Source organism: Callionymus lyra, chromosome 12, assembly GCF_982586985.1.
Source record: "Callionymus lyra chromosome 12, fCalLyr1.hap1.1, whole genome shotgun sequence".
Lineage (NCBI taxonomy): Eukaryota > Metazoa > Chordata > Actinopteri > Syngnathiformes > Callionymidae > Callionymus > Callionymus lyra.
In genome coordinates this window covers 22,404,843-22,427,577 of record NC_141829.1, presented here as the reverse complement: position 1 = coordinate 22,427,577, position 22,735 = coordinate 22,404,843, and the positions used below count along the sequence as shown (strand labels likewise).

Genomic DNA, 22,735 nt, shown 5'->3' with positions numbered 1-22,735 from the left:
TTTCACATAATTCGGGGAAAATAACTTACAAATAGGGCAAAACAATTGATTTATATGCCAAATATTTCCAGCGTGCGATTAATTCAACGCTTCATTGAATGTTTGCAGCTCCTGAACTCTGCGTTCTGGAGATAAAGCACATAATGAAGGAGCGTGTCAGAGGGACAATCCTCCAAAGAACAAATAAAGAGAGCACCAATCATTCTGGCCCAAAACAGCAGCCGCTTCATTTCAAGTAAAAACAGCCTCTGTAAAACTGCCACAATTTTCTCTCATATATTTGTTAACAGGCGTGAAAGGAAGGCTTTAAAGCAGGGGTCCCCAACCTTTTTTTGTACCACCGGACCGGTTAGATGTTAGAACGGACCGACATTCAGATAACAAAGAGTAAAAATTCAATAGCATGACCTGCCAAAAAAATTACAATTGAGTCCTATAGTAAATAAATAAATATCTCAACATAACGCTGAATCAGCAAGAACACAACAACGTTGTTCTGTATGTGTGTGTCCTCTAACTTTTAGAGACTTTGTGCCAATGTGTGAGCATGTTTGTGTTCAAGCATTTATAGGAAGTTTGGTTTTTAAAAAAGAGTGTTGTTTTCTTATTTTCTGTAGTCAAGGTTCACTATCTAAATGTTGAAAAAAAAAAAAAAACTTTACAGACAGTAATCATTTTTAAAACATTATAAATTTTACAATTTTCTTTTGTGCGGCCGATTAACAAATGTCATGGACTGGTACCAGGGGTTGGGGGACACTGCTTTATGTTTACATTAAACACTGTGACTTTTGGTTGTCAAGCCAAAAAGCAGTAGAAACAGTAGAAACAGCAGTAGAAACTCTGATGGGAAAACGCCCAAATAAGAAGTCATGTGACTTAAGACTCGTAAAAAAGTTACCCGACCATGTGTGTTCGAAGGAGGCTCACAGTACAGTAGAAAGTACCTAGAGGTCAAGTCTGGTACTTCAGGCGTGACATGTAAAAAGAGGTTTGCGAAGCTGTTAAATAGCATGAGCACATTATAGATTTCTGTGGAAAAAAGATTTTTCCAGACAATAATGGTCCTGTATTTCCCTGTGCGCTGCATGTTGTGCTAATAGCTTTAAAAACGCCTGTGTAAACAGTGGATTTACTTTCAATGTAACCTTCCAAAAAACTATTAGGCTCATGATGACATCCTGAAAGCTGATTCTGTTGGATGCCTGGTGTTCCGTGGTCTCATAAGAAAATGGTTTGCAGGCTAAGTGTTCCCAGTGCTTCGGCAGTGACTGGAACGCTGCCGGATTCTCATCGCCCGAGACAAGACACGGACATGTTCTACTTCATCTACTCTTCTGTTCCCCGCCGGCAACTCTGCCAGCTCACCTGGCTTTATTCCCAGTTGTTTGGTTTCAAGCAATTAGATGTTTGAATGCTCACACACCGAACCATCACCGTAGGAAACTTCGCCGCCGTTGAAGATCCGCTGTCACATGACACGGGCCAGGAATCCCAGAAGCTATCAGGGCAAGTGGAAAATGCAATATTAGCTTTGGACTCTTATTAAAGCTTTTGATCCCTTTAACATTCCTGCATCGATGATCAGCCGTCGAGAAGACTAAAATCAGGAAAAGTTGTTCGTCCTCATGATTTAAAGTGATAGTTCACCCAGAATTCAAATTTCACTTAATTTCTACTCACCCTCATGACGACTAAAATGTATGTCCATTTTATTGTCGCAACCGAAGCTCACTCCACTTGGTCTTTGTCTTTGTTCAAAAATACACACTTAAAAACATCCAAATAGCGCCGTGGTGCTCGTCTGTATCTTCTGTATCGTCCATCTTGTATTGAAGCCTCAACAAGAGGAATTATTCCAGAAAAAAAACTTTATTCTAGGCTTTTTGTTAGCGAATGCTGCTATGCTAGCTGCTAGGAAAGCTGCTGGGATAGCGGCTAGGACGGCGCTAGGGTAGCTACTAGAGTAGCTGCTAGGATAGCTGCTGGGGTAGCCGCTAAGGTAGCTACTAGAGTAGCTGCTAGGATAGCTGCTAGGGTAGCTGCTAGGATAGCTGCTGGGGTAGCTGCTGGGGTAGCTGCTAGGATAGCTGCCAGGGTAGCTACTAGAGTAGCTGCTAGGATAGCTGCTAGGGTAGCTGCTGGGGTAGCTGCTAGGATAGCTTCTGGGGTAGCTGTTGGGGTAGGTGCTGGGGTAGGTGCTAGGATAGCTGCTAAGATAGCCGCTAAGATAGCTGCTAGGATAGCTGCTGGGGTAGCTGCTGGGGTAGCTGCTAGGATAGCTTCTGGGGTAGCTGCTGGGGTAGGTGCTGGGGTAGCTGCTAGGATAGCTGCTAAGATAGCCGCTAAGATAGCTGCTAGGATAGCTGCTGGGGTAGCTGCTGGGGTAGCTGCTAGGATAGCTGCTGGGATAGCTGCTGGGGTAGCTGCCACGATAGCTGCTAGGGTAGCTACTAGAGTAGCTGCTAGGATAGCTGCTGGGGTAGCTGCTGGGGTAGTTGCTAGGGTAGCTACTAGAGTAGCTCCTAGGCTAGACCCTTAATGTAGGGAAAATTGACGAAAGACAATAAAAATATAGAAAGTTATTTTTTCTGTCATTTTGGACAACGAAAACAGGTGAGCTCCAGTCGCCGCATTAAAATGGACATACTGTACATTTTGCCTATAACTCTCTGACACTTCTCTGATAATAATACCAACCCTTAGACGACATGAGGGTGAGTAGAAATTTACATTTTGGATTAACTATCACTTTTGATACTATAACTATTGATTCATTACAGACGTAGCTCTCGTAGGTACGAAGGTTCCTGATCTGAACTTCAGGTAAATCATTTTGGTGTAATAGAAGCGAAAAGTAACTATGTGACGACACCACGTTTATCTTCAATTAAAGGAGGGGTAAATGATCTTCAAAATGTTGTGCGGAATTTTTAAAATGATACCCCAACTTTAATGTAAATAAGCCAACGGATATCGTTGTCACACATGATCATGTGCGTGAGCAATCTGAGGCAAAGTCAGACAACAATGCAGCATTCATAACTCATCAAAAGTGTTTTTTTGTTTGCTTATTGCACCACTGACTTTCCAGCAAACTGTTGCTACAGGCGTTAAAACAAACTGAGTAACTATGCAGACGCCTGTGATTTATGGCCGATCTGCCTCTGCACTGACGCCACTAATGGCGGCTCTCCAGAAGTCTTTCCTTATCACTCAACACATCGCAAACTCTAAACTTGATGAGCTTTCGAAAGAGCAGTTAAGAAAGTCAAGGAATGAATGAACGAGACGACGAGAGGATGTGTCACGACTGAACTAATCATTGTCGCGAAGAAATTTTCATTCACTGGGTATTGAGAATTTTCCTATAAAACCATCAACTAAAGTACAGATGAATGGCACAAAAGACGTGCGTATGTCCTTTGTGAAGATGATGATTAAATATTTGATTATGGACATCAAAACTTGAAGGGAAACAACACTTATTTGTGACAAAAATAATGCCTTCCCACACAATTAAAAAAAATGTTTTTCTGCAGTATAATTCTTGTTCATTGGTTTGTAAATATTTATTTGAAATGTTCATATCTAAGTTCAATTGAAAAAACAACAACACTCGGTTGCTCATAAAAATACACATTTTTCTTTACCGTTTTTTTTTCTTTTTGTTGATACTGGTTTATATTCAATGTTGCAATTTATTTCATTTAGTTATGTTGACCTCATTATCTTTGGTAATTTATTGTGTATTTGTACCCAGAAGCAACACAAGGTTCAAAACAAACATTTGTTTTCGGGCCTTTGGGTCACCTTGACCCTGAGATAATGGATGTTATTTGCGATTTTGCCTGAAAGTGCATCTTTTTTGGTAAAATTGACCTTGATTGGACATACTGTACATTTTGCCTATAACTCTCTGACACTTCTCTGATAATAATACCAACCCTTAGTCGACATGAGGGTGAGAAAAAATTGACATTTTGGATTAACGATCACTTTAACTATTCATTCATTACAGACGTAGCTCTCGTAGGTACGAAGGTTCCTGATCTGAACTTCAGGTAAATCTTTTTTGGTATAATAGTTACGAAAAGTAGCTATGTGACGACACCACGTTTATCTCATATTAAAGGAGGGGTAAATTATCTTCAAAATGTTACCGGTTGTTTTTTTCGTCCATTACCTTTTTTCCTACTGTTTTTATTGATACTGGTTTGTATTATTCAATGTTGCAATTTATTTCATTTAGTTATGTTGACCTCATTATCTTCAGTGTTTTCCAATGCTTTGGGTCACCTTGACCCTGAGATAATGGATGTTATTTGCGATTTTGCCTGAAAGTGCAACTTTTTTGGTAAAATTGACCTTGATTTTACAAGGTGATGTTACTATGACTATGTATTGAAATGAATGCAACATAAACGACTCATTCATTAATTTTACAACAATACAATACAATTTTAAATCAAACACATCATTCTGTTGAATAGAAAAGTAAATAAATTAAATCAAACCAAATATTCTGATTAGTAGTAGGAATAGGTAGAGAATAATTTCATAAAAATCTTAATAAATATAAAATTTTACCACCTCTTTAAAATTATTTCCTGGAAAGGGTTGAAAAATTTCACTTTTTTGTTTTACCGGCAATGAGGTATCTATTATATTTTTAGAGACATTCATTTGAACACTAACGGAAATATATATTGGTTATTATTCTTTGACATTATTTGGTGTGACTTGATTTTTATTTTTGCCAACCCAACAATTGTTATATAGCAAGGATTATTATTGTTTTATAGAAAGTAGGTAAAAGAAAAATACTCAACAGATTGTTGGCTGCATTTAATCTTTGTTGGATGCTTTCATACTTTAATGAATGAAAATTTAAATTTTATAATTGTGAACTTAATATAAACTGATGATGTTTTTATGTTGAGTGGGGATAACTCTTTCCAAATGTTAAAAACAAAAACAAAGATAAATGGAATTTAATGAAAATGTTGATTAATGTCAAGAAACAGATTATTACCTCTTGGCGTTGTTTTGAAATACCATCATTTATGGTACATTACAAGATGTGTGGTGTGTTGTGCAAATCAGTTGCGTTATTGTAACGTGTGGCATTGCTATCAATGATATAGTAAATAATAAAAAAATTAATTTGGTGGAAAAAGTGTCACAGGTGGCGACATCAGATTAAAAACCATCTGAGATTTTATTGAATTAGAGGTTAAGAGCCAAAGACCAATGAGTGCCATATAGTAGCCTTTGAAAACGTAGACACTGTATCATGATACGTCATCAGCTGTTTCAGGAAATCTCATCAACTAAAAATCACTTGTTAAAATAGTTGGATATTAAACAGGAAACATGAGTGAAAATAAGTGGCTTTGCAAAAGGTCTGTGCTTTTTTGGCGCTTCTGTAGTAAATTAATCATTCATAGGTTTGTGTTTATTTATCACATAAACAGAGAATTTCAGAACACGAACAAGCTATCATCCTCACACAAATCAAACAATAATTTACACCCATTGTTTTCCTATCTCAGGATTCCGCAAGTGTTTGTTTTTGTGTGCTTGAGTTGTTTACTTTTGCCTTTTTAAGATTGCTGCAATTGTGAGTCCATCATATGTAGCCGTGGCGATGCGTGGTCCCCGCGTCTGTTTGGGGTTGCCGGAGCTGCTGTCACAGCATTTAAATGAGCATTTTGCTTGAGCGGGAATGAAGAGTTTTTTTGTCAGCCTCCACTCTCGGCGGATGATTAGAGCAAAATGGCCACCCTTCTGGAGTGGAGATCGCCACAGCTCCAGATAACATGCTCGGTGATTGAAGGTCGCAATATTTTGAATTCTAATGGGGCCGCAGAATGAATTGCCTGAAATAGACTGTAGAATCTTCCTGCTTCCTCCTCAAACCCCCCCTCGTCCGTCCGCTGTGAAAATAACCACTGGGAATGGCGAGGCCCGATGATCATAGAATTATTGGATGCTGATTCTAAACCCTTCAAAGAGGAGTTGCTATGGAGATCTCGTCCAAACTGTGAAATGATTCTCCTTTGAAAGGCCGGAGGGCCTGAAAGCCGAACACATCATTGTTCGGGTGGCAGTTGGTTAGGAAATTGCTGGTGCCCGTGCAATCAGCGGCACTATAGTAGTTAAGGATCTAAAAAGGTTTGTCCTTTCAATGATGTGGGACAACAAACCGTGCGCATGGCCAGCGACCATTTCATCAAACAGGCAAAATCACTGAAAGTTTCTGGTGGTCGAACACAACAGTGAGGTAAAAGTAAAATACACAAATAGAAGCAAAACAATTTTTTTTGGGTTGTGCATGTTTAAAATCATGAGAAAATATTAAGAAACACTGTCGGTGTATGTACAGCTTGCAAAACGTTTCTCATGGACTCTTTAAACTTTGATGATTAAATCAATATTTTGAACAAACAACAAAAAAACACTAATGGTGGAACTGATTTTCATTGACTGGCTGAATCATGCTGCAATTTTGTTAATGAAGGAATGAGCCAAACATACTTTGCGTGAAGCACCAGAGTGTCACCTGAACAGGAAGTACCTGAGTCTGCGAAACAGCAAAGAATTGCATTAATAGGGAGCAGCAACAGGAAGTAGCCAAGATGCACCTCAGCAAACAATAGCCAATTGCCAGAAATCACCTTAATTGTCAACCTAAAAAGGAAGTACCTGACTCTCTAACAAGAGGTAGACGAATGATACCCAGACTGGTCGTAACTGAGAGCCAACACCATGACAAGAAGTAGCCAAACAATGTGCAAACAGAAGTAGCTGGGTGGTTGAAAAGGTCGTGCCTAAATGTAGTCATGAAGTAGTGTGAGAATTTTACATATAGGAAGTAGCCAAATTACCACCAAAACAGGAACAAGCTGGATTTTGGGCCAAACAGGTTGGATGTCGACTCAGACAAAAGGTAGACGAATTTCGCCCTCAACCGTGAAGTAACTATTATTGAAGTACTATATTATTAGTACATGATTCAACAGGAAGCAGTTTGATGTCGCACAACAGGAAGTGGCAAATCCTAACTGGAATGCAACTGAATGTCAATAGAAGAGGAGGTGGGCAAGTGTTGCTTGAACAGGTAGCTACCAAATATCAACCAAACAGGAAGTAGCTGAATGTCGACCAGAAGTAGGCAAGTGGTTCTGAACAAGAAGTAGTATTATTATTTATTGATGTTTATACAAATATTTTCTGTGTTAAAAGTGGTAATGCTGCCATTACTGTAAAGTTCTACTTTTGGAGCACGATCCACATAGTTTTTATGTTTTTCATTTTAATTTTCCAATAATTTAAAATTTCTTTCCTTTCCGTCAATTATTACTTAAATAAAATTATATAGCAGCAGCCCAGACCCATTTTGCAAACTGAGCAGATTCTCTACTTCACACTGGTTTGAAGAAATGTGTTTTGTACTTCAGGGCCACCGTCCAACTGACTCCATTTCTTTCATGTGAGCTTTCTTTGTCAGTTTAATCTGCATCCAAACTACCTCTTAGTGGCAGAACTCGTTGGCATAACTGACACATGAGGATCCATCCCCCTCAACGCGCCACAAACTCTGTTTCAGCGCCACAAATTGCCGCAAGTCTCATGTATCCTGGATTGACTGTTGAAAAGGTGTTTCCTGAATGAAACATAAATATCCGCGAGCATCGTCAGTGTTTTTATGCCAGGAAGACGTCCATAATGTGCTTTCCCTGACACACTCGTAAAAATGGCTTTTACTGCTCTGAATACCAGGAGATTTGCGGCACTGATTTTTTGCGTGAACATTTTAAAAGCAGTGAGAGGAATGCAGGTCCTTTAGATGTGCTCTTAGCCATCGCACATGTGAAGACATGCACAGGAACTTGGAGGTCTATGAATACTGTAATTTAAGTGAATTATTTTGACCACGTTTCCTTCCAGGTTGCGGGATCAGAGGAGGCACTCAGTCAGTATTGATCTTTATGTGACTCAGACGAATGTTTGTCTCTCCTGGATACAAGTTAGATCTCGCTCAAGACAGCTGATTAACAACGCCGTCAATCGCTCGCCTGTAATCGTTGTAAAATGAGCCTGACCCTTCATCAGACCGCCGAACACCAATCATCCTCTAGAGACTAATCCCTTTTGTCCTGCCAATAAAAGAGCACCTGTTAATAGTGTCTTCAAAACATACGGCATTGAAATAAAGCAGTAAAATTAGACCTGACTCCCGAGACAAGGCCCTTCTAACCTCTTTTCTTTTTACTGTCTTGCATGTGGCTTTGTGCGGCGCCGCAGCCTCGTAACAGCTCCACACCCAACACCAACCCGGTTGTTAAAGGACTAATTGTGGAGATTGCCCCCTCAGATTTCTCTTTCTCTTTCACCTCATGCATTTGTGTCTTGAATGGGACGACGGTGAAGTAGATGTGAATGTTAAATTAGGCGAAATTAATTAAAGGAAATTACTTTGGAATATGCAGAAGCCAGTTTAAAGTGTCAGCTGATGACTAAATAGTGAGTGATCAGCTGCCCTGCTCTCTGATTCCCATGAATTATTAATTCATCTTTTTTATCTGACGACACTCCTTTTCAGGTGGCTCTGTTTTTTTTAAGTCCAATTCTTTTTGTCTATTATATGACTACAGCTCAATCTAGCAGTCGCCCTTTTATTTTGGAGGTTATTATATTATGCCCCGCCCACTCGACTACAAGTCGGATTTACTCACTGTGTTATCTGTTTTTTTTTTTTAAAGCTGCAGTGATGATGTCATAGCCTTGCCCCTCTTGCTCATCGCCACAAAAGTCATTACTTCACAACAAAGACGAGCTGAATTGCCTAGCATAGACTGTTGGACGTACGATCAGAGATGTCTCTCGTCTGCTACCACACCATGGTTACAAAACCCATCCACGGTGGCGGCCATCTTGGAAAATGCATTGTTCCGTTTCAGCCAAACCCATGATAAGACGCAGAGTTTGGAAGGGTTCAATTATGAAGATGCATGATGCATCTAGTCTCAACCGGACTCTGTCTTTTCGCACTTTCCCCTTTGGATTCCCATTTTAAAAGTGGATGTTGCCTCTTGTTGACTTCCGAACACAACAGTAGTAGCCAAATGTCACTTAGAAAGGGAGTAGCTGAATGTGGTCTGAACAGGACTATAGTCGCTTGAAAGAAAGTAGCACACTATCTCTTGAAGTGAAGAAACTGAATAAGGAAGTAGTATATTGCTACTTAAAATACAAAGAGGCAAAATGTTGCTTGAACAGGAAGTGGAAAATTGTTGCTTAAAAGAATGCATAACAGAAAGGGAGCGACAGACTACTTGCCCAAACAGGAAGTAGCTTCCAGTCACTTAAAGGGCAACTAATGTGAAAACCCAACTCTTTTGATTCACATGTTTAAAATGTTGAAGTCTTTCTCTCCAAAATTCAGTAAGTCCCTCATCATGACCATGTTTTGAACTTATTACTTTATAAAGTTCTCCCCCGTCTGAAATCTTGTCGAACAAGAGGTTACGAGAGCGAAGTCCATTTTGACGTAATAATGGTCTTCACTTCTCCTCCATGCAGCTGTAATCACGGCCCTCTTTGTTTAAACAAAGAGTCCCTCAAAGGTGGAGATTTGGGATTGATGACGCTCTGTGACAAACCACAATGTTTGACAAATCACAGCAGGGTTGTTGGGGTTATGGTAAACAACATTTCATCTCCTGAAAAAGAGAGTTTTGTACAAACAGACACATACTGATGATCCAAGATACATAAAAAAAACACTTATAGACACTAGTTGACCTTTAAATACTTACAATATGTGCTTCTAGTGGCCACGTTTCTCAAGTGGCGCTTTAAAAAGGTCTTTTTCATTTGATCGAATATGGTACTTCAGTATATCTATATAATTATCTCCTTGCCATAGGTCTGTCTTATTTAATAAATCGTCTCTTAGTCATGGATGAATGTAGAGTTCATTCATTATCCTGCACTTAGTGACCTTTTCCAGGGGACGTCTGTCCCAGCTATACGGGGCAAGGGGCGTGTCTGTGAGTCGCCGTGGCGTTTGTTCCCGAAGCGGCGCGTCGTCACCCGTGTCTGTCCGTGTGATGTATATTCCTGCAGCTAACTAAACGACTACGCCGCTCTATATTTTCCCAGTTCACACAGATACAATCGCAAATTGTCATTACAATCAGGAGTGAACAGGGAGCTGGTAAATTGGAGCAGCAAAACAATAATTCCACTGATTAGCCCCTTTCTGTGCGGCGTAAGTGAACTGTTTATAGCGTGGAGTACCTCTGCAAGACGAGAGGAACCAAAACAGCCTGATTAGGCAAAGAGTAATTGGATAAGTTCATTTCCTCACGAGGACAACGCAGTGAATGACAGTCTGCAGCTTCAGTGTGAGACGAGCCGCTCATGGAGATTCATGGATTTTATTTAAGGGTTTTTCAGGTTTAAACTCTTGGTTTTTTTCCCACTGGGGTTATTTGTTGATTCTATATTGAATGAAGGTGTTTATTCAATTTTTTCCCTGAAGTAAGCTTACGCACTTTTAGAGTGTCCCCGGCCTCTGATTCAAATTCCAGTGTCACCATTGAAAAATACCTAATCTAAATTAATTTTGAAATCATAAAATATGAGCTTTTGTCATTAGTTAGCAACGTCAAGACATCCATCTCTTGATATAAACATCCTCCAGAGGTGTCACCAGATGAAGTGAGAGTATCTTCAGCGTGGGCTGGGTCTGCCCCAGGGCCTCCTCCAAGTTGAACAACAGAGAGTGAACAAGAGACCCTTAAAAAAGTTCACATTGAAGTCTCTTCTGGAAGATAAACTTAATCGTCTTTACCTGTTTGCTTGTTTTTTTTAAACATCTTTTTCAATTTTAATTAAAAAATATATTTTATGTCATGTGTTTCAATATCTATGTCACTCTTAAATAGAATACAAATAATAAGGAATGATGGGAGAACTGTAGTTCATAAATAAATAAAAGCAGAAATATAGAGGAAATACTTTTAAACAGGAATAAATTTCCACACCAAAGTCTAAACTGTAAATTCTGAACAGACTTGTATAAGATTCATTGATTCAAATGATTACATTGTGTTGTTTTCCAGAAGCTTTATATTTGTGTGTAATTATCATGCATTTAAATAATACCAATTACATTTTTAAGGAGAAAAAAAGCAGAATAATACAAAAAATGTTCAACTTTTAAAACTGAAAATACAATAGAATGGTTGGGTCATGATCCAAGCAAAGACACCCAAAGTCTCCAATCCCAACCAACGCTCATCTTGGATTACAATAAGGAGTTCCTAGACCAAGCAGGAGATATGGTCTCTTTGACATGTCCTGGGTCTGCCCTGAGGTCTCCTCCCAGTTGTAATTCCGTCTTAAAGTCATGTTAAAGTTGACCAAGACCCCCAAATGGCGTCTCTCTTTGGCTGCTTGTGTCAGCTCAGTTTGTGTGCAGTGTAGTGACTTCAACATCTCCAATAATGTCATCTTTTTTCTCAAGAACAACCAGTTTAATGCTGCAACGATGACTCACCTACGCTGACTCATCAATATTTCACTGCTCTAACTTGAAGGAGACGATTGGCTTTTCCTCACCTGTCAGTCGACTCATGATATGTCGACTGTCATCACGAAACATTTACAGCTTCCACATTCCAAGCCGCGGCCTCACTCAACACCGTCATGCTTCGTTCAATCTTCCGCTGACACTTTTGTTGACGTTCCCATTGTGTCAAGAGTCGCTGTCGATACCCTAGATCTTGTAAACTTTATTAAAGTTGGAATTTTTGTCCGCTCAGAAAGTTACGTTACAAAAAAAGTTTTGTAATGATCACTCAGCCAAATTAGCCGGCGGCGCAGCTGAAATCTGTCACTTTTAAAAGTGACAGATGCTCGGAGGGGCCGCCCATCTCTCACTCCTGTGCCCACGAGGAGTAGCTGCAGCCGCTAATAGCCTCATTACCTGAACACCAGCGACTCGACAGTGACATGTAAAGATCTTTTGTTTTCACTCAGTATTTTATTTCTTGAAACGATCCACAATCAATTAAGGTGCAGCTACTGCCGAGGGCCAGAGATCCGCGGCGTTGTGACAACAAACAGGAATTAATTTGTGCAGAAGTTGAATCTTGTCCTGCGATTGATCTTCATTCGGACCTGTTTGCAAGTTGTGATGAAACCTCACCACAGGGGTGGATCATTAAGGCTCCTGGGGGGCCATATGTTGTACTTCTTGACCAGGACATTGTAGCCGATGCAAGGAGATGTTCCCCAATGAAAATTCATTGTACCCTTTGCAAACACAATAAAGCTTTCTCTACATATTTGAGATAATAATTAGTAATACATTTGCAGAAAATTGGTATTTTAATGCATTTTATTTAATTTTATATGCATTGTATTTAAATACAAATTCTAAAAAAGATAAATATGGAAAAACATGTACATTTAATATCAATCTTTTTAAATTTAAATCATCCCTTTTATTTATTTAAACTTAATTCCGGAGGGAAAAAATACTGACATTGACAATTCCTTACAGCACTAGCACACAATAACCAATATTAATCAATATTAATATTACTTTATGTTTTATTATCATATAAAAATAAACTCTTAGAATAGTTAAACAAAGATGTTTACTGTCTTGAACAACTTGTACATTTAACTGTAGCTCTTCTTTATGTTGATGTAGAGTGTCAAGCTACTACTTTTAACCCTTGTGTTATCTCAAGATCAAGGTGACCTGAAGGCCCTGTAAACAAACAAAGGTATTTGTGGTATCCCTTGTGTTTACCTTGACCCAGAAGCAACACAAGGGATACCACAAACAGGCCTTCAGGTCACCTTGACCGAGAGACAGTGACGTGCTGTGTAGTTTCATGGTCGGGGAGGCACTGACTCCTTTAGTGTCACTTTTACAAGTATATAAACCCCAAAGGGAAGCTTATTCAATTGGCTACTGGTTATTTCATATCTCATCAGCATTCTTCACACACACATGCACACACACACACACACACACACACACACACACACACACACACACACACACACACACACAAGCACACACACGTATGGGCTTGGGTGACATTTTTAAAACACGATTTAAATGATTTTATAATAATGATGTCCTCACCTCCACTCCAGTTATAGCATAAATCTTTCATCTTTGACAACATCATATGACTAAGATTGTTTAAAAATAAATGATTTAATTAATAATTTCTCAAAAAGTCAATATTGAATTGTTGTGATATTTTGTGGGATGTTTGTCTACATCCTATCTAGCAGTCATGTATTTTGGGTAAATATTGATTTATAGCTTCATAAACCAGTCATCTATGACAATGACATAATAGTCATAGCTGAAATATTATGTTTTAATTATCCATTTATTTTAAATTATATATTCAAAATCTTTAACCATATTTAATGATCTGAGACCTTTCAATTTGCTGAAAATCTAAATTTGTTTCTAAACAATCAATAGATATAGAAAAAATGAATGAACTAATAAATAATTTAAAAAGGATTAGCAAACGGATTTAAAAAGTATAGAGTATGGCCGTGTTAATAAAGGATTACAAGGAAGATTACAAGCAGCTAATTCAATGCTCTTAATTTGAAAGCCTCATGTTTATTTCCTCCTACTGAGGGGAATTTACCGTAAAGTTTAGCAAAAACTCTCCAGATTCAAATTGAATTAAATAATATTGACAGCATTATGACGTCAGTGCTACATTTGTATTAAAAGGTTATGTTACAATGAATCGATCACACCTTGTTGTCTGTGTAAGTACTGATGCTGTAATGAAAGATAAACCCACCTTATGTTGCTTTTGATTGGTTAATATTGAGAGGTGAGGCACTGCCTCACCTGCCTACCCTGACCGCACGTCTCTGACTAGAGAAAACATGAGGGTTAAGGGAATTTTGGTGTGTTTCTACTTCCATGAACCCACATCCTTATAAGACAACTGTTTTTTAAATTGATATAGTGAATACCCTCACTATCTTGTCTTGGCATCAAATTATTAAACCAATTTCCATTAAAAAAAAACATAGCAGGTATGTCAGCAAAATACTTTGAAAGCAGCTAACAAAAGAAAAATGTTGCATTTTAGCTGGAAAAAAAACACCAGGTTCCTATACACACAGTATACATGTCAGTAAATTTTATAAAGATAATCAGAATACAAGAAAACGTACATGTATTGAAAAAGAACAGACAAAGAATTGGGTCATTTATATGCATTTAAGTTTGACTAAATGAATCCTGAACATGTCTTTATTCTGCCTCACAAATTGAACCGCAATGTTACGTGTGCATCTCTGCAGGTGCATTCGAGGATGAGGATATCACACATGTGGAGGGGGTCGTGGACCCCGTGAGGGACATGGAGATCATCCACGAGGAGCTGAGGATGAAGGATGAGGAGATGATCTTCCCTATTATTGACAAGCTGGAGAAGACGGCCATTAGAGGCGGCGACAAGAAGCTCAAGCCAGAATACGTGAGTCCCAGCAGGCCCCCCTCGTGAGTCACAAATAATAACCCTCCTACACAGCCCCCCCCCCCCAACCCCCGTCCCCAGCTCTATTTTTTTTCCCTCCCAGAGATTGAAAGTGATCAGGGGTCAGAGGTTTTCTGCTGTAGAAATCATTAATAGAGAGTTACTTATTCAGCGCGTGACCCCGGGTCGCAGCAGCGGGCTAATGAAAGTGTTTCCACAGCGCTCCTTTTCAAAGTTAGACTCAAATCATGACAGGGCTTTTGCTCAGAGACAGAAATGGCGGAAGGCCATACGTCGGCCCGACGCGTAGGATGAATGTTTGTGTGAGCTCCTCCGGGCGAGAAGGTGAATGTCTTACGTTTAGTAACGAGCGGCTGCCGTTAATTGAATGTAAATGTCGGTGGAAGTCGACCGACTCAGGCTGTGAACCGGGGCCCGCGAGCGGAGGCTCTGACCGGCCATTACGCTAACTAGAGGGGCTATTTCACCTGCTGCCGAGGCCCCCGTGTCTGCTTGTTTCCCGTCAAACTCCTTCCCCTCTCTCCACCCCCCCCGGCCCCCCCGAACCCCCCGCACACCCGTGTAGCCCCCACAGACAGGAGCCATTCAGGCTAGGCAGGTGGCCGCTTACACACATAATTGCTAACAATTTTAGGCAATGAATAAAAATGATCTACATTACTTGTCAAAGGTTGTGCGCACGTCGCAAATCTATAGAAGACCTCTTTAGACGGTGAAGAATGGGGCTTATCAAACCGGCTTTCAGATGGGAGGGATTGTGTGATTGTCTCAGGGGCGAGGCCGGCGCGCGACACACTCCGAGCAGACGCTGTTTGTGTTTCATGTGCCGTAGGTGTGTGTGTGTGTGTGTGTGTGTGTGTGCCGACGAATGTTACACTCTTCTGTGAGTCCAACAACTCAAATCTGCTCCTGAAGTACGAGAGGTGTTTTCAGGTGCAATTTAACCCTTTGAGGAACCTAAAGGGTTAAATCACGTCAAAGTCAGTTGAGAGCAGAATTTATTTAAAAAATGTTTTAATTTGATATTTGAAATAACAAGTTTGTAACTTAACGTGAGCTTTACACAATTTAGATTCTAATCTTAAAAAGAAGAAACAAAGATTCAAAGTGTTACGTTGTAGTAAATGTTATCTCAGAATGACTACAGCTAGCTCTAGCTAAGCTAGCAAGTATAGCATTCAGTTGAAAATGTTCGTCTTTAAATAGCAGCTTTTAAATCTTCTATCTGTGGTTACCCAATGGATTTTCTATCTACTTTCTATCAAAAATGGCAAACAAATAATTGCTTTAGTCCTTGGCTCCTGCAGGGGTTTTAGTGGGGTCACCTGCTGTCTTAGTTTTGACTTACAAAAAAAAAGCCAAATTATAAGCGTTATGGGTTGTTATGTAATACTACTACTACTACTAGTAATAATAATAATAATAATAATAATAATAATAATAATAATAATAATAATAATAATAATATATAATAATAATAATAATAATAATGAATTTTAATTAAAAGAGCCTCTCAAGGGCACTTCTCAGGTAAAGAAATCCCCTGATGTAAATCTACAAGGCAGACATTGATCATGATGTTTTACATTCACAATTTTGTATTTATAATAAAGTATCAAGAGCATTGTTTTAATAATCAGGTTAATGTTTTACGCAAAGCTATCATATTATGATCACTGCCTATGAAGATTTAAATTAGTTTTTGTTTAATGTATTCTTTTTATATACATTTTAATTGAAAATGTACATACAAGCTTCTTTTTTTGTTATTTTCAAAATACTTTTTTTATATTCTTTTAAGGTATTTTGTGGAACGAGCAGTCCTCAAACAAGATGAAAAAAGGGAAAATATCTTAAAATAAAGTATTTATTTGCTCCACGTTGGCCTCATGTTGTCCCCAGGCTGCTCTCAAAAGTCACCTGTGATGAGAAATACAGCCATTTAAAATTTAAATATCCTTTTCTTTCAACCTCATTTTGGGTTTAGCTCGAGGTAGCGACGCTCGTCTGCAGACAGAGTTCTCAGCATCCTAAGTCTGACGCCTCTCGACAGCGTTCGGGGCATCTTTCTTTTATGAACTTCCTGCTGTTAAAACGAGTCTCGCGGAAAGAAAAACATGCACGAGGAAGCGATTAAAACTGTAAACAGAGTTTTTGTTTTAAGAAGTTAACAGACGCGGCTCGTCGTCCAAAGGGATGGTTGGTGTGTTTACGAGAACAATGTTCCTCGGCGTTTGTCTCCGTGAATCCTCCAGATCCCCGTCCTTGCAGAACAATAATAAGGAGCCGGCCCACCGGCGGCGCCTCATGGTGGCAGGCATATGTGTTTGACCCCTGTGGGACCTATATGTCTTTTATTAACACCTGCCTGTTAGAGGAGCGCCGCACGGCGGCTGCAAACTGATGAGGGAAACCTGGAGCGGGTTCAGCCTGTGTCACTGGCCGTTTGCTGTTTCCATTTCACAGATGATTAATCTCTCTGTGAAGACTTGGGCCGGCGCGGGCGGAGTGTATGCAGCTCTTCCTGCGCTCTCTCCTGCTGGCTGCACTCTGGCTGCCTGACTAAAAGGCCTTTAGAATTCCTGTGGAGAGAGATGTGCCGAGAGTGAATGCAGCTGGCTGGGGGTCAGTGTGTGGAGCTTTTTCTGCCATTGTGTAATTGAAGCTCTGGCAAGATTTTTTTTTTCCTCACTTCTTTCAGAAGGGAGTGTGATTGTGAAGTGCTGCAAGGGTTCGGGGAGGGAAAAAGGAGGTAGGGGGAGTGTTCCAGGGGTGGGGGAGTTTTTATATGAAGGGGGAGGTCAAGTTGACAGGAACAAAAAGAATGTGTTCCGCTAATTTCTGTGGGGCTGGATCAACAATAATAGGCTCAATTTCTTTATTAGAAATTTTATGACGACCTCCCTCCCATTTCTCCGCCCACTTCCGCTCCCAGATCCTGTCGAGGTCCTGCCCGCTCTCGGCTGACAAGTGCACCGGAGTGGTTTACCCAAGTTGCTTTTCTCAAGCAAGGGGAGAGGAGGGTACGGGAGGGTACAGTTCCTCGGTACCATGGGGCAGGAATTCTGGGCCCCATGAAAGCACATGACACTAGACCCCTGGGTAACGTTTCTCAACCTGCACAAAATTGACAATTTGACGACAACTTTCTTGTTTAAAGAAGTGAATCTTCTTTACAATACTTTCACTGTGAATTTTCAAATCCCTTGGACTGATTTAAAAGGTATTATTACAAACTGTTGCACTACAATATGGGAGCGAGTGATGCGACACATTGGGTAGTGGCGTCAATGTGTTTCTTAGCACACATATCATAAGAAATCTGGTTAACTTTTTTTTTATGAAGACAGTTAAACCATGACGTTGTTTTGTTGGGAAACCAAGTATTAATAGTCAGAGGTTTATCCAATCCTTCCCTCAAGGGTAGCACTGCATGGAGCTATTATTGTTTCAAAAAGCCTTGTGGGACTGCGTCATGGCAACAAATGATACTTAAGATATATCCCATTACACACATAAGAGTCGTAACCATGGCACACCTGTCCAATTGGTCTGCGTTCTGGAAATTGAGCGTGTTCTAGGTTCTGTAATTCTTGAATTTGTGTTTTAGGATTTCTGCATATTTGTTTGAAATGGCACATTTGTAAATTGAATTATGCATTTAAGGATCACGATACAGTTTCACTTCTGTTTAGAAACAGTAAGAGCCTCATACCACTGCTCAGTACCATAACAGAGCCAGTTCTGACGTAAACGATCCGAACCAAATCATAAATCAAAGCAGATTTTATATTTGTTTAGTTTTCCCTCATGAAAAACAGTGAAATGTCTTTCTCAATAACCATATGAGACAGTTACACGATTGGCGGATGCATTCTTCGGCACACACACAACTATACACACACTTTGTGTTGTGTATAGTTGTGTGCGTTTGTATTTGTGTGGACAAAGTTTGTGTGTTTTCCATTCTTTAATGGGCACCGTTTGTATTTGATTAACCCTTCCGGAGGGAACATAGCAAAACGTTTACAGCAGACTAACTGATCTTCTCAGCCTTAATCCCAAGAGAGTATTTATATTCAAAACTGTGATTCTTATCTCGTTACGATGAAATGGGGGGGGAGGGTAGGGAAGAGGAATGTTACCCCTGCAAGTGCGTTGTTCAGTTTGGCATCAGGATGCCATGCATTTCGGAAATAATTACCAGGTACCCTGCTGGGTTTATATCCTTTTTCATCTCCTTTAAAGTCGTCCTGTTCATTCTCTTTCAACCCCAAACAGGACGTCATGTGCAAAATCAAGAGCTGGGTAGTGGATGAAAAGAAAAGTGTTCGCTACTATCACTGGAACGACAAGGAGGTAAGCGTTTGATGTTGTAGTCGAGTAGATTAAAGTTCCGCCATGTTTTAAACAGTGAATGATGATGGAAGAGCATTTATTTGGTTTAGAACTCCAGACTTGATCCACACAGTTCATTAGGAAGGAGCTGAGACAGCTCATACCTCTGCCAAGGAGGCGGCTTCACATCTCTTTTATACAAACACATAAATGAAAAAAAAAATGGTAAAATTATTTGGTAAAGTAGATTTTGCCACACCAAAGTTGATTATTTTCGGTGATTGGATTAGATTTATAAAGAGCTTTTTCAATGTACATTTCTGAGGAGCCACTGAAGTAAAGGAAGAAACCTTCAATCCCTTCCTTGATCCAGATGGAACCCTAAACCAACTGTTAAATCCAATCACTTCCTTATATTGACAACTAGAACACATTTATTGAAGTTATACTTTTCTACACTTTTGAATAACAAAAGACATACAATTATAAAGGTTATAACTGCCACAATCTCCCAGCTATCCAGGGGAACTGGGCGATAGAGCATCCCCATGCTATTACTCAGGATCAAGTTGACCCAAAGGCCCGAAAAAAACAAAAAATCACAAGAGGGTTAAGGAACTTAAATAAAATGTATGCAGGATAATATATAACATTGACGTTTACATCTGGACCCTGAGAGGAAAATGGGGTTCATAAAGTAGAGATTAACTACATGGAAAAACTAGCTAAGCTAAAGTGATCAAGCTAATCATGCTCATTTCGCATCATAATAGTATATATATATGAATGTATTTAACTACTTTTTTGATGCATTTATGAATCTTTTTCCATTGTTTTCATGGACTTGCGTTTTGTCGACAACAGGTTTTAATTGTCAAATACTTTAAATACCCAAACCCCTCGTAAGATCGTGAGTCTCGAAAAACAATTTGCGATGCAGCCGCCCACGGCCCTGAAAGTTACCTTGAAAAGTTTTGTGTTTTCACTGCCTGTCTCGTCTTGTCTCTGTCGCAGATCGAAGTGCTGAACAAATACTTGTTCCTAACATCCAAACCCATGATTTACCTCGTTAACCTCTCGGAAAAAGACTACATCAGACGAAAGAACAAATGGTGAGTGATTGAACTTTCCAAAGAAAAGCTTTCTATCGCTGTGGCGGCTACACAAGGTGTGCGAGTGTGCGTGTGTGCAACTTATTCCCACTGATCTGGTGACTGCAGCCTCCTGCTGACACAAGCGGTCATATCTTTGTGAGAGAATCTGCCTGGAGGTGGCACTAAGTACGCTCTAACACAACATCTCGCTCTGCCAAGCCCAAGCAGCCTCCAGTCTCTGCACTTCATTAGCAATACACTGACATGTGGTCCTTATTTTCCATCAACCTTCTCCTCATTCTCATCTGATAACTAATTGAGATAAAGTCCAGGAATTTAACTCAGGTTATTCAAGAATAATCTTTTACAGTATCTAAACAGAAGGAGGACTTGTTTGAAACTATGTTTGAAACTGAAACTGCTGTTGACTATGAAATTGATGCTTTAGCAGTAAACATTTCCACAATCTTTTTAATTCTTAGTTCTTGAAAAAGGAGACGCCTCCAGGCTAGCCACAACGTCACTATAGTTTGCTGCCATTTAAATCTCCCCCTCTCACCACTCTGCTGAGATGATGTTGTTCAGAGGGAAAGCTGCAGACCCAACAACTTTGACTTCACCACAGGTTCATGAAGTCCTTACTAGTTCTTAGAGACAGTTGATTCTGATTGGTCAACGATATAGACAAAAAAGTATGTTCACTTGAATGTAGCGACTGGAGCTCGGAACTCTTTGTGTTCATCTTCCTCTAAAAAGACACACTTAAAACATCCAAATACCTCCATTTGTAACACCCATATTGTATTGAAGCCTTGACCAAAGGAATTCTTTCTGAAAAACTTAAATAAGTGTATATTTTAAGTTTGTTTGTAGCTGAAGTTATCAGTTTCTTAGCTGCTGCCTGGCGTTTTTTCCTCATTGTCAGTGCGCAAGATTTGGCTGATGGCCTTGTATCTTCTGCTAAAAACAATATTAAAATCAGGGCCGGGTCTAGGCAGGGGCAAGAGGGGGCCTGGCCCCCTCAAATAAATGTTGTGCCCCCTCAAACTTACATGTAAGTAAGTAAGTAACAGCACAATGCCCCCTCAAGATTTGTGGCTGCCCCCTCATACATGCCTGTCTAGACCCGGCCCTGATTAAAATATAGACTTGTTTAATTTTTTCAGAACAATGCCTCATGTCGAGGCTTCAATAGAAGATGAACTTTACAGACGAGGAGCATGGAGGTATTTGGATGTTTTTAAATGTGTCTTTTTGCAGGAAGATGAGGGTGAGTAAAAAACGAAAAGTTTAATTCGGTCCCTTTAATGTACAATATTACATTAAAAGAGTGAGATTTTTAAAGCCATTTCTTCAGTATAAATATGTGTTCCTGTTACAAACATGAAGAATATAGTTATCTTTGCACCTATAATTCCTTAGACCAGAGTCAAATAGAGCTGTGGACTTTATCATTGAAGTGACCACAAAACTGTCGTTTTAAATGATAATATTTACAGTTAATGGTTGTGACAATCAGAAACTCTCAGTGATCCCAGAGGCCACGGAGAACAGAAGGTCCTCCCGACCATTAGAACGACGCACTACTTTTCCTCGGCGTCCCGTCCGATCGTTATCGCACTTTTCCAATTGCCCCGCAGACCCGCCGTGTCACTTCTCCGAAGATGCGCTTCAGCGTCGCACCTGGCAGCTTTGTATTACAAGGGAAGTTGATTACCTACCAGTGTTTGCTAAAAACGCTCCTGACAAGAAGGTATGACTGTCAGACGGGAGGGAGGGGGGAAGATAACTCGTAAATCAGATGATTCATGGCATGTGGAACGTCCGTCATAGCTAAGAGGAGATTTATTTTTCACTTTGCGTGTTTGTCTTTTTTTTTTTTTCAAACTGTGTGAAATGTGATAAATCACCCGGCCGTTTTAAACAGGCAAACAGTAGTGCTCGTCAGTCCCCGGGGGCTTCACCGTGAACAATGCTGACATCAAAGTGTGGCCCGCTTGACAAGTGATGAGTCACTTCCCTTGTCCAGAGAGCAGCTCACACCTGTATGGAGAAGATTACAGGTAGATCTAGCTGGCCCTAATTGTGCAATAAATGCTGCTCTCAGCCTCAATGGCAGCTAGTCTGCGGCAGAGACGCCAGACTGCCATTTGGCTGTCGCCATGCTCCCGTGTTTTTCCAGCAGCGTAGTTGAGATGATGATACGGTTAAAGACTATTCAAAGAAAACAGCAAGACAAATTGCAATCTCAGCTTTAATGTGTGGAGGAAAAGCAAGCGGAAGGAGAGAGATTTCATCTTGTCTGTCAGGATTCTCACTTAAGGCGCTTCAATTACTGCACTTTGTCCAGGTGTCGTAACTTTCCTTCAAAGGCTCTAATTTAGGATCATTTTCTCTTAATTTTTTATCGAATATTGTTGAATTCCAAGACATGTTTAAGACACTATGTGGCTCAGTGGTTCTCAACTGGGTCACTGGGTTTTCCTTGGGTAAAAAGAAATCTGGTTTTATTATATTTCAGTGAAAAAGTCAAATGTTCACTTTTATTGCTATGATATATATATTTCAATTACAATGTTTTAGTTTTTTATTTCGCCTCTTGTTATGTACTGGTGATGGTCGGTCAAGGACCACTGATGTGAGACAAATAATATATTATTATATTCCTGCATGAGTCATAAATCCATAGTCTTACTTCTCTTTTTTGCCAGATTCTGTTGTTCTTTC

The 22,735-nt window shown here is 39.8% G+C and overlaps 1 protein-coding gene across 1 annotated transcript in view; it reads left to right on the top strand.

Annotated features, from left to right (window-relative positions):
* Positions 1-22,735, top strand: part of LOC148068684 (obg-like ATPase 1) — a 54,496-nt gene that overhangs the window by 5,631 nt on the left and 26,130 nt on the right. The window contains exons 5-7 of the mRNA XM_087804009.1: positions 14,380-14,555; positions 18,858-18,935; positions 19,929-20,026. Coding sequence (XP_087660135.1) covers positions 14,380-14,555; positions 18,858-18,935; positions 19,929-20,026 — 352 coding nt within the window. The remainder of the gene's footprint in view (positions 1-14,379; positions 14,556-18,857; positions 18,936-19,928; positions 20,027-22,735) is intronic.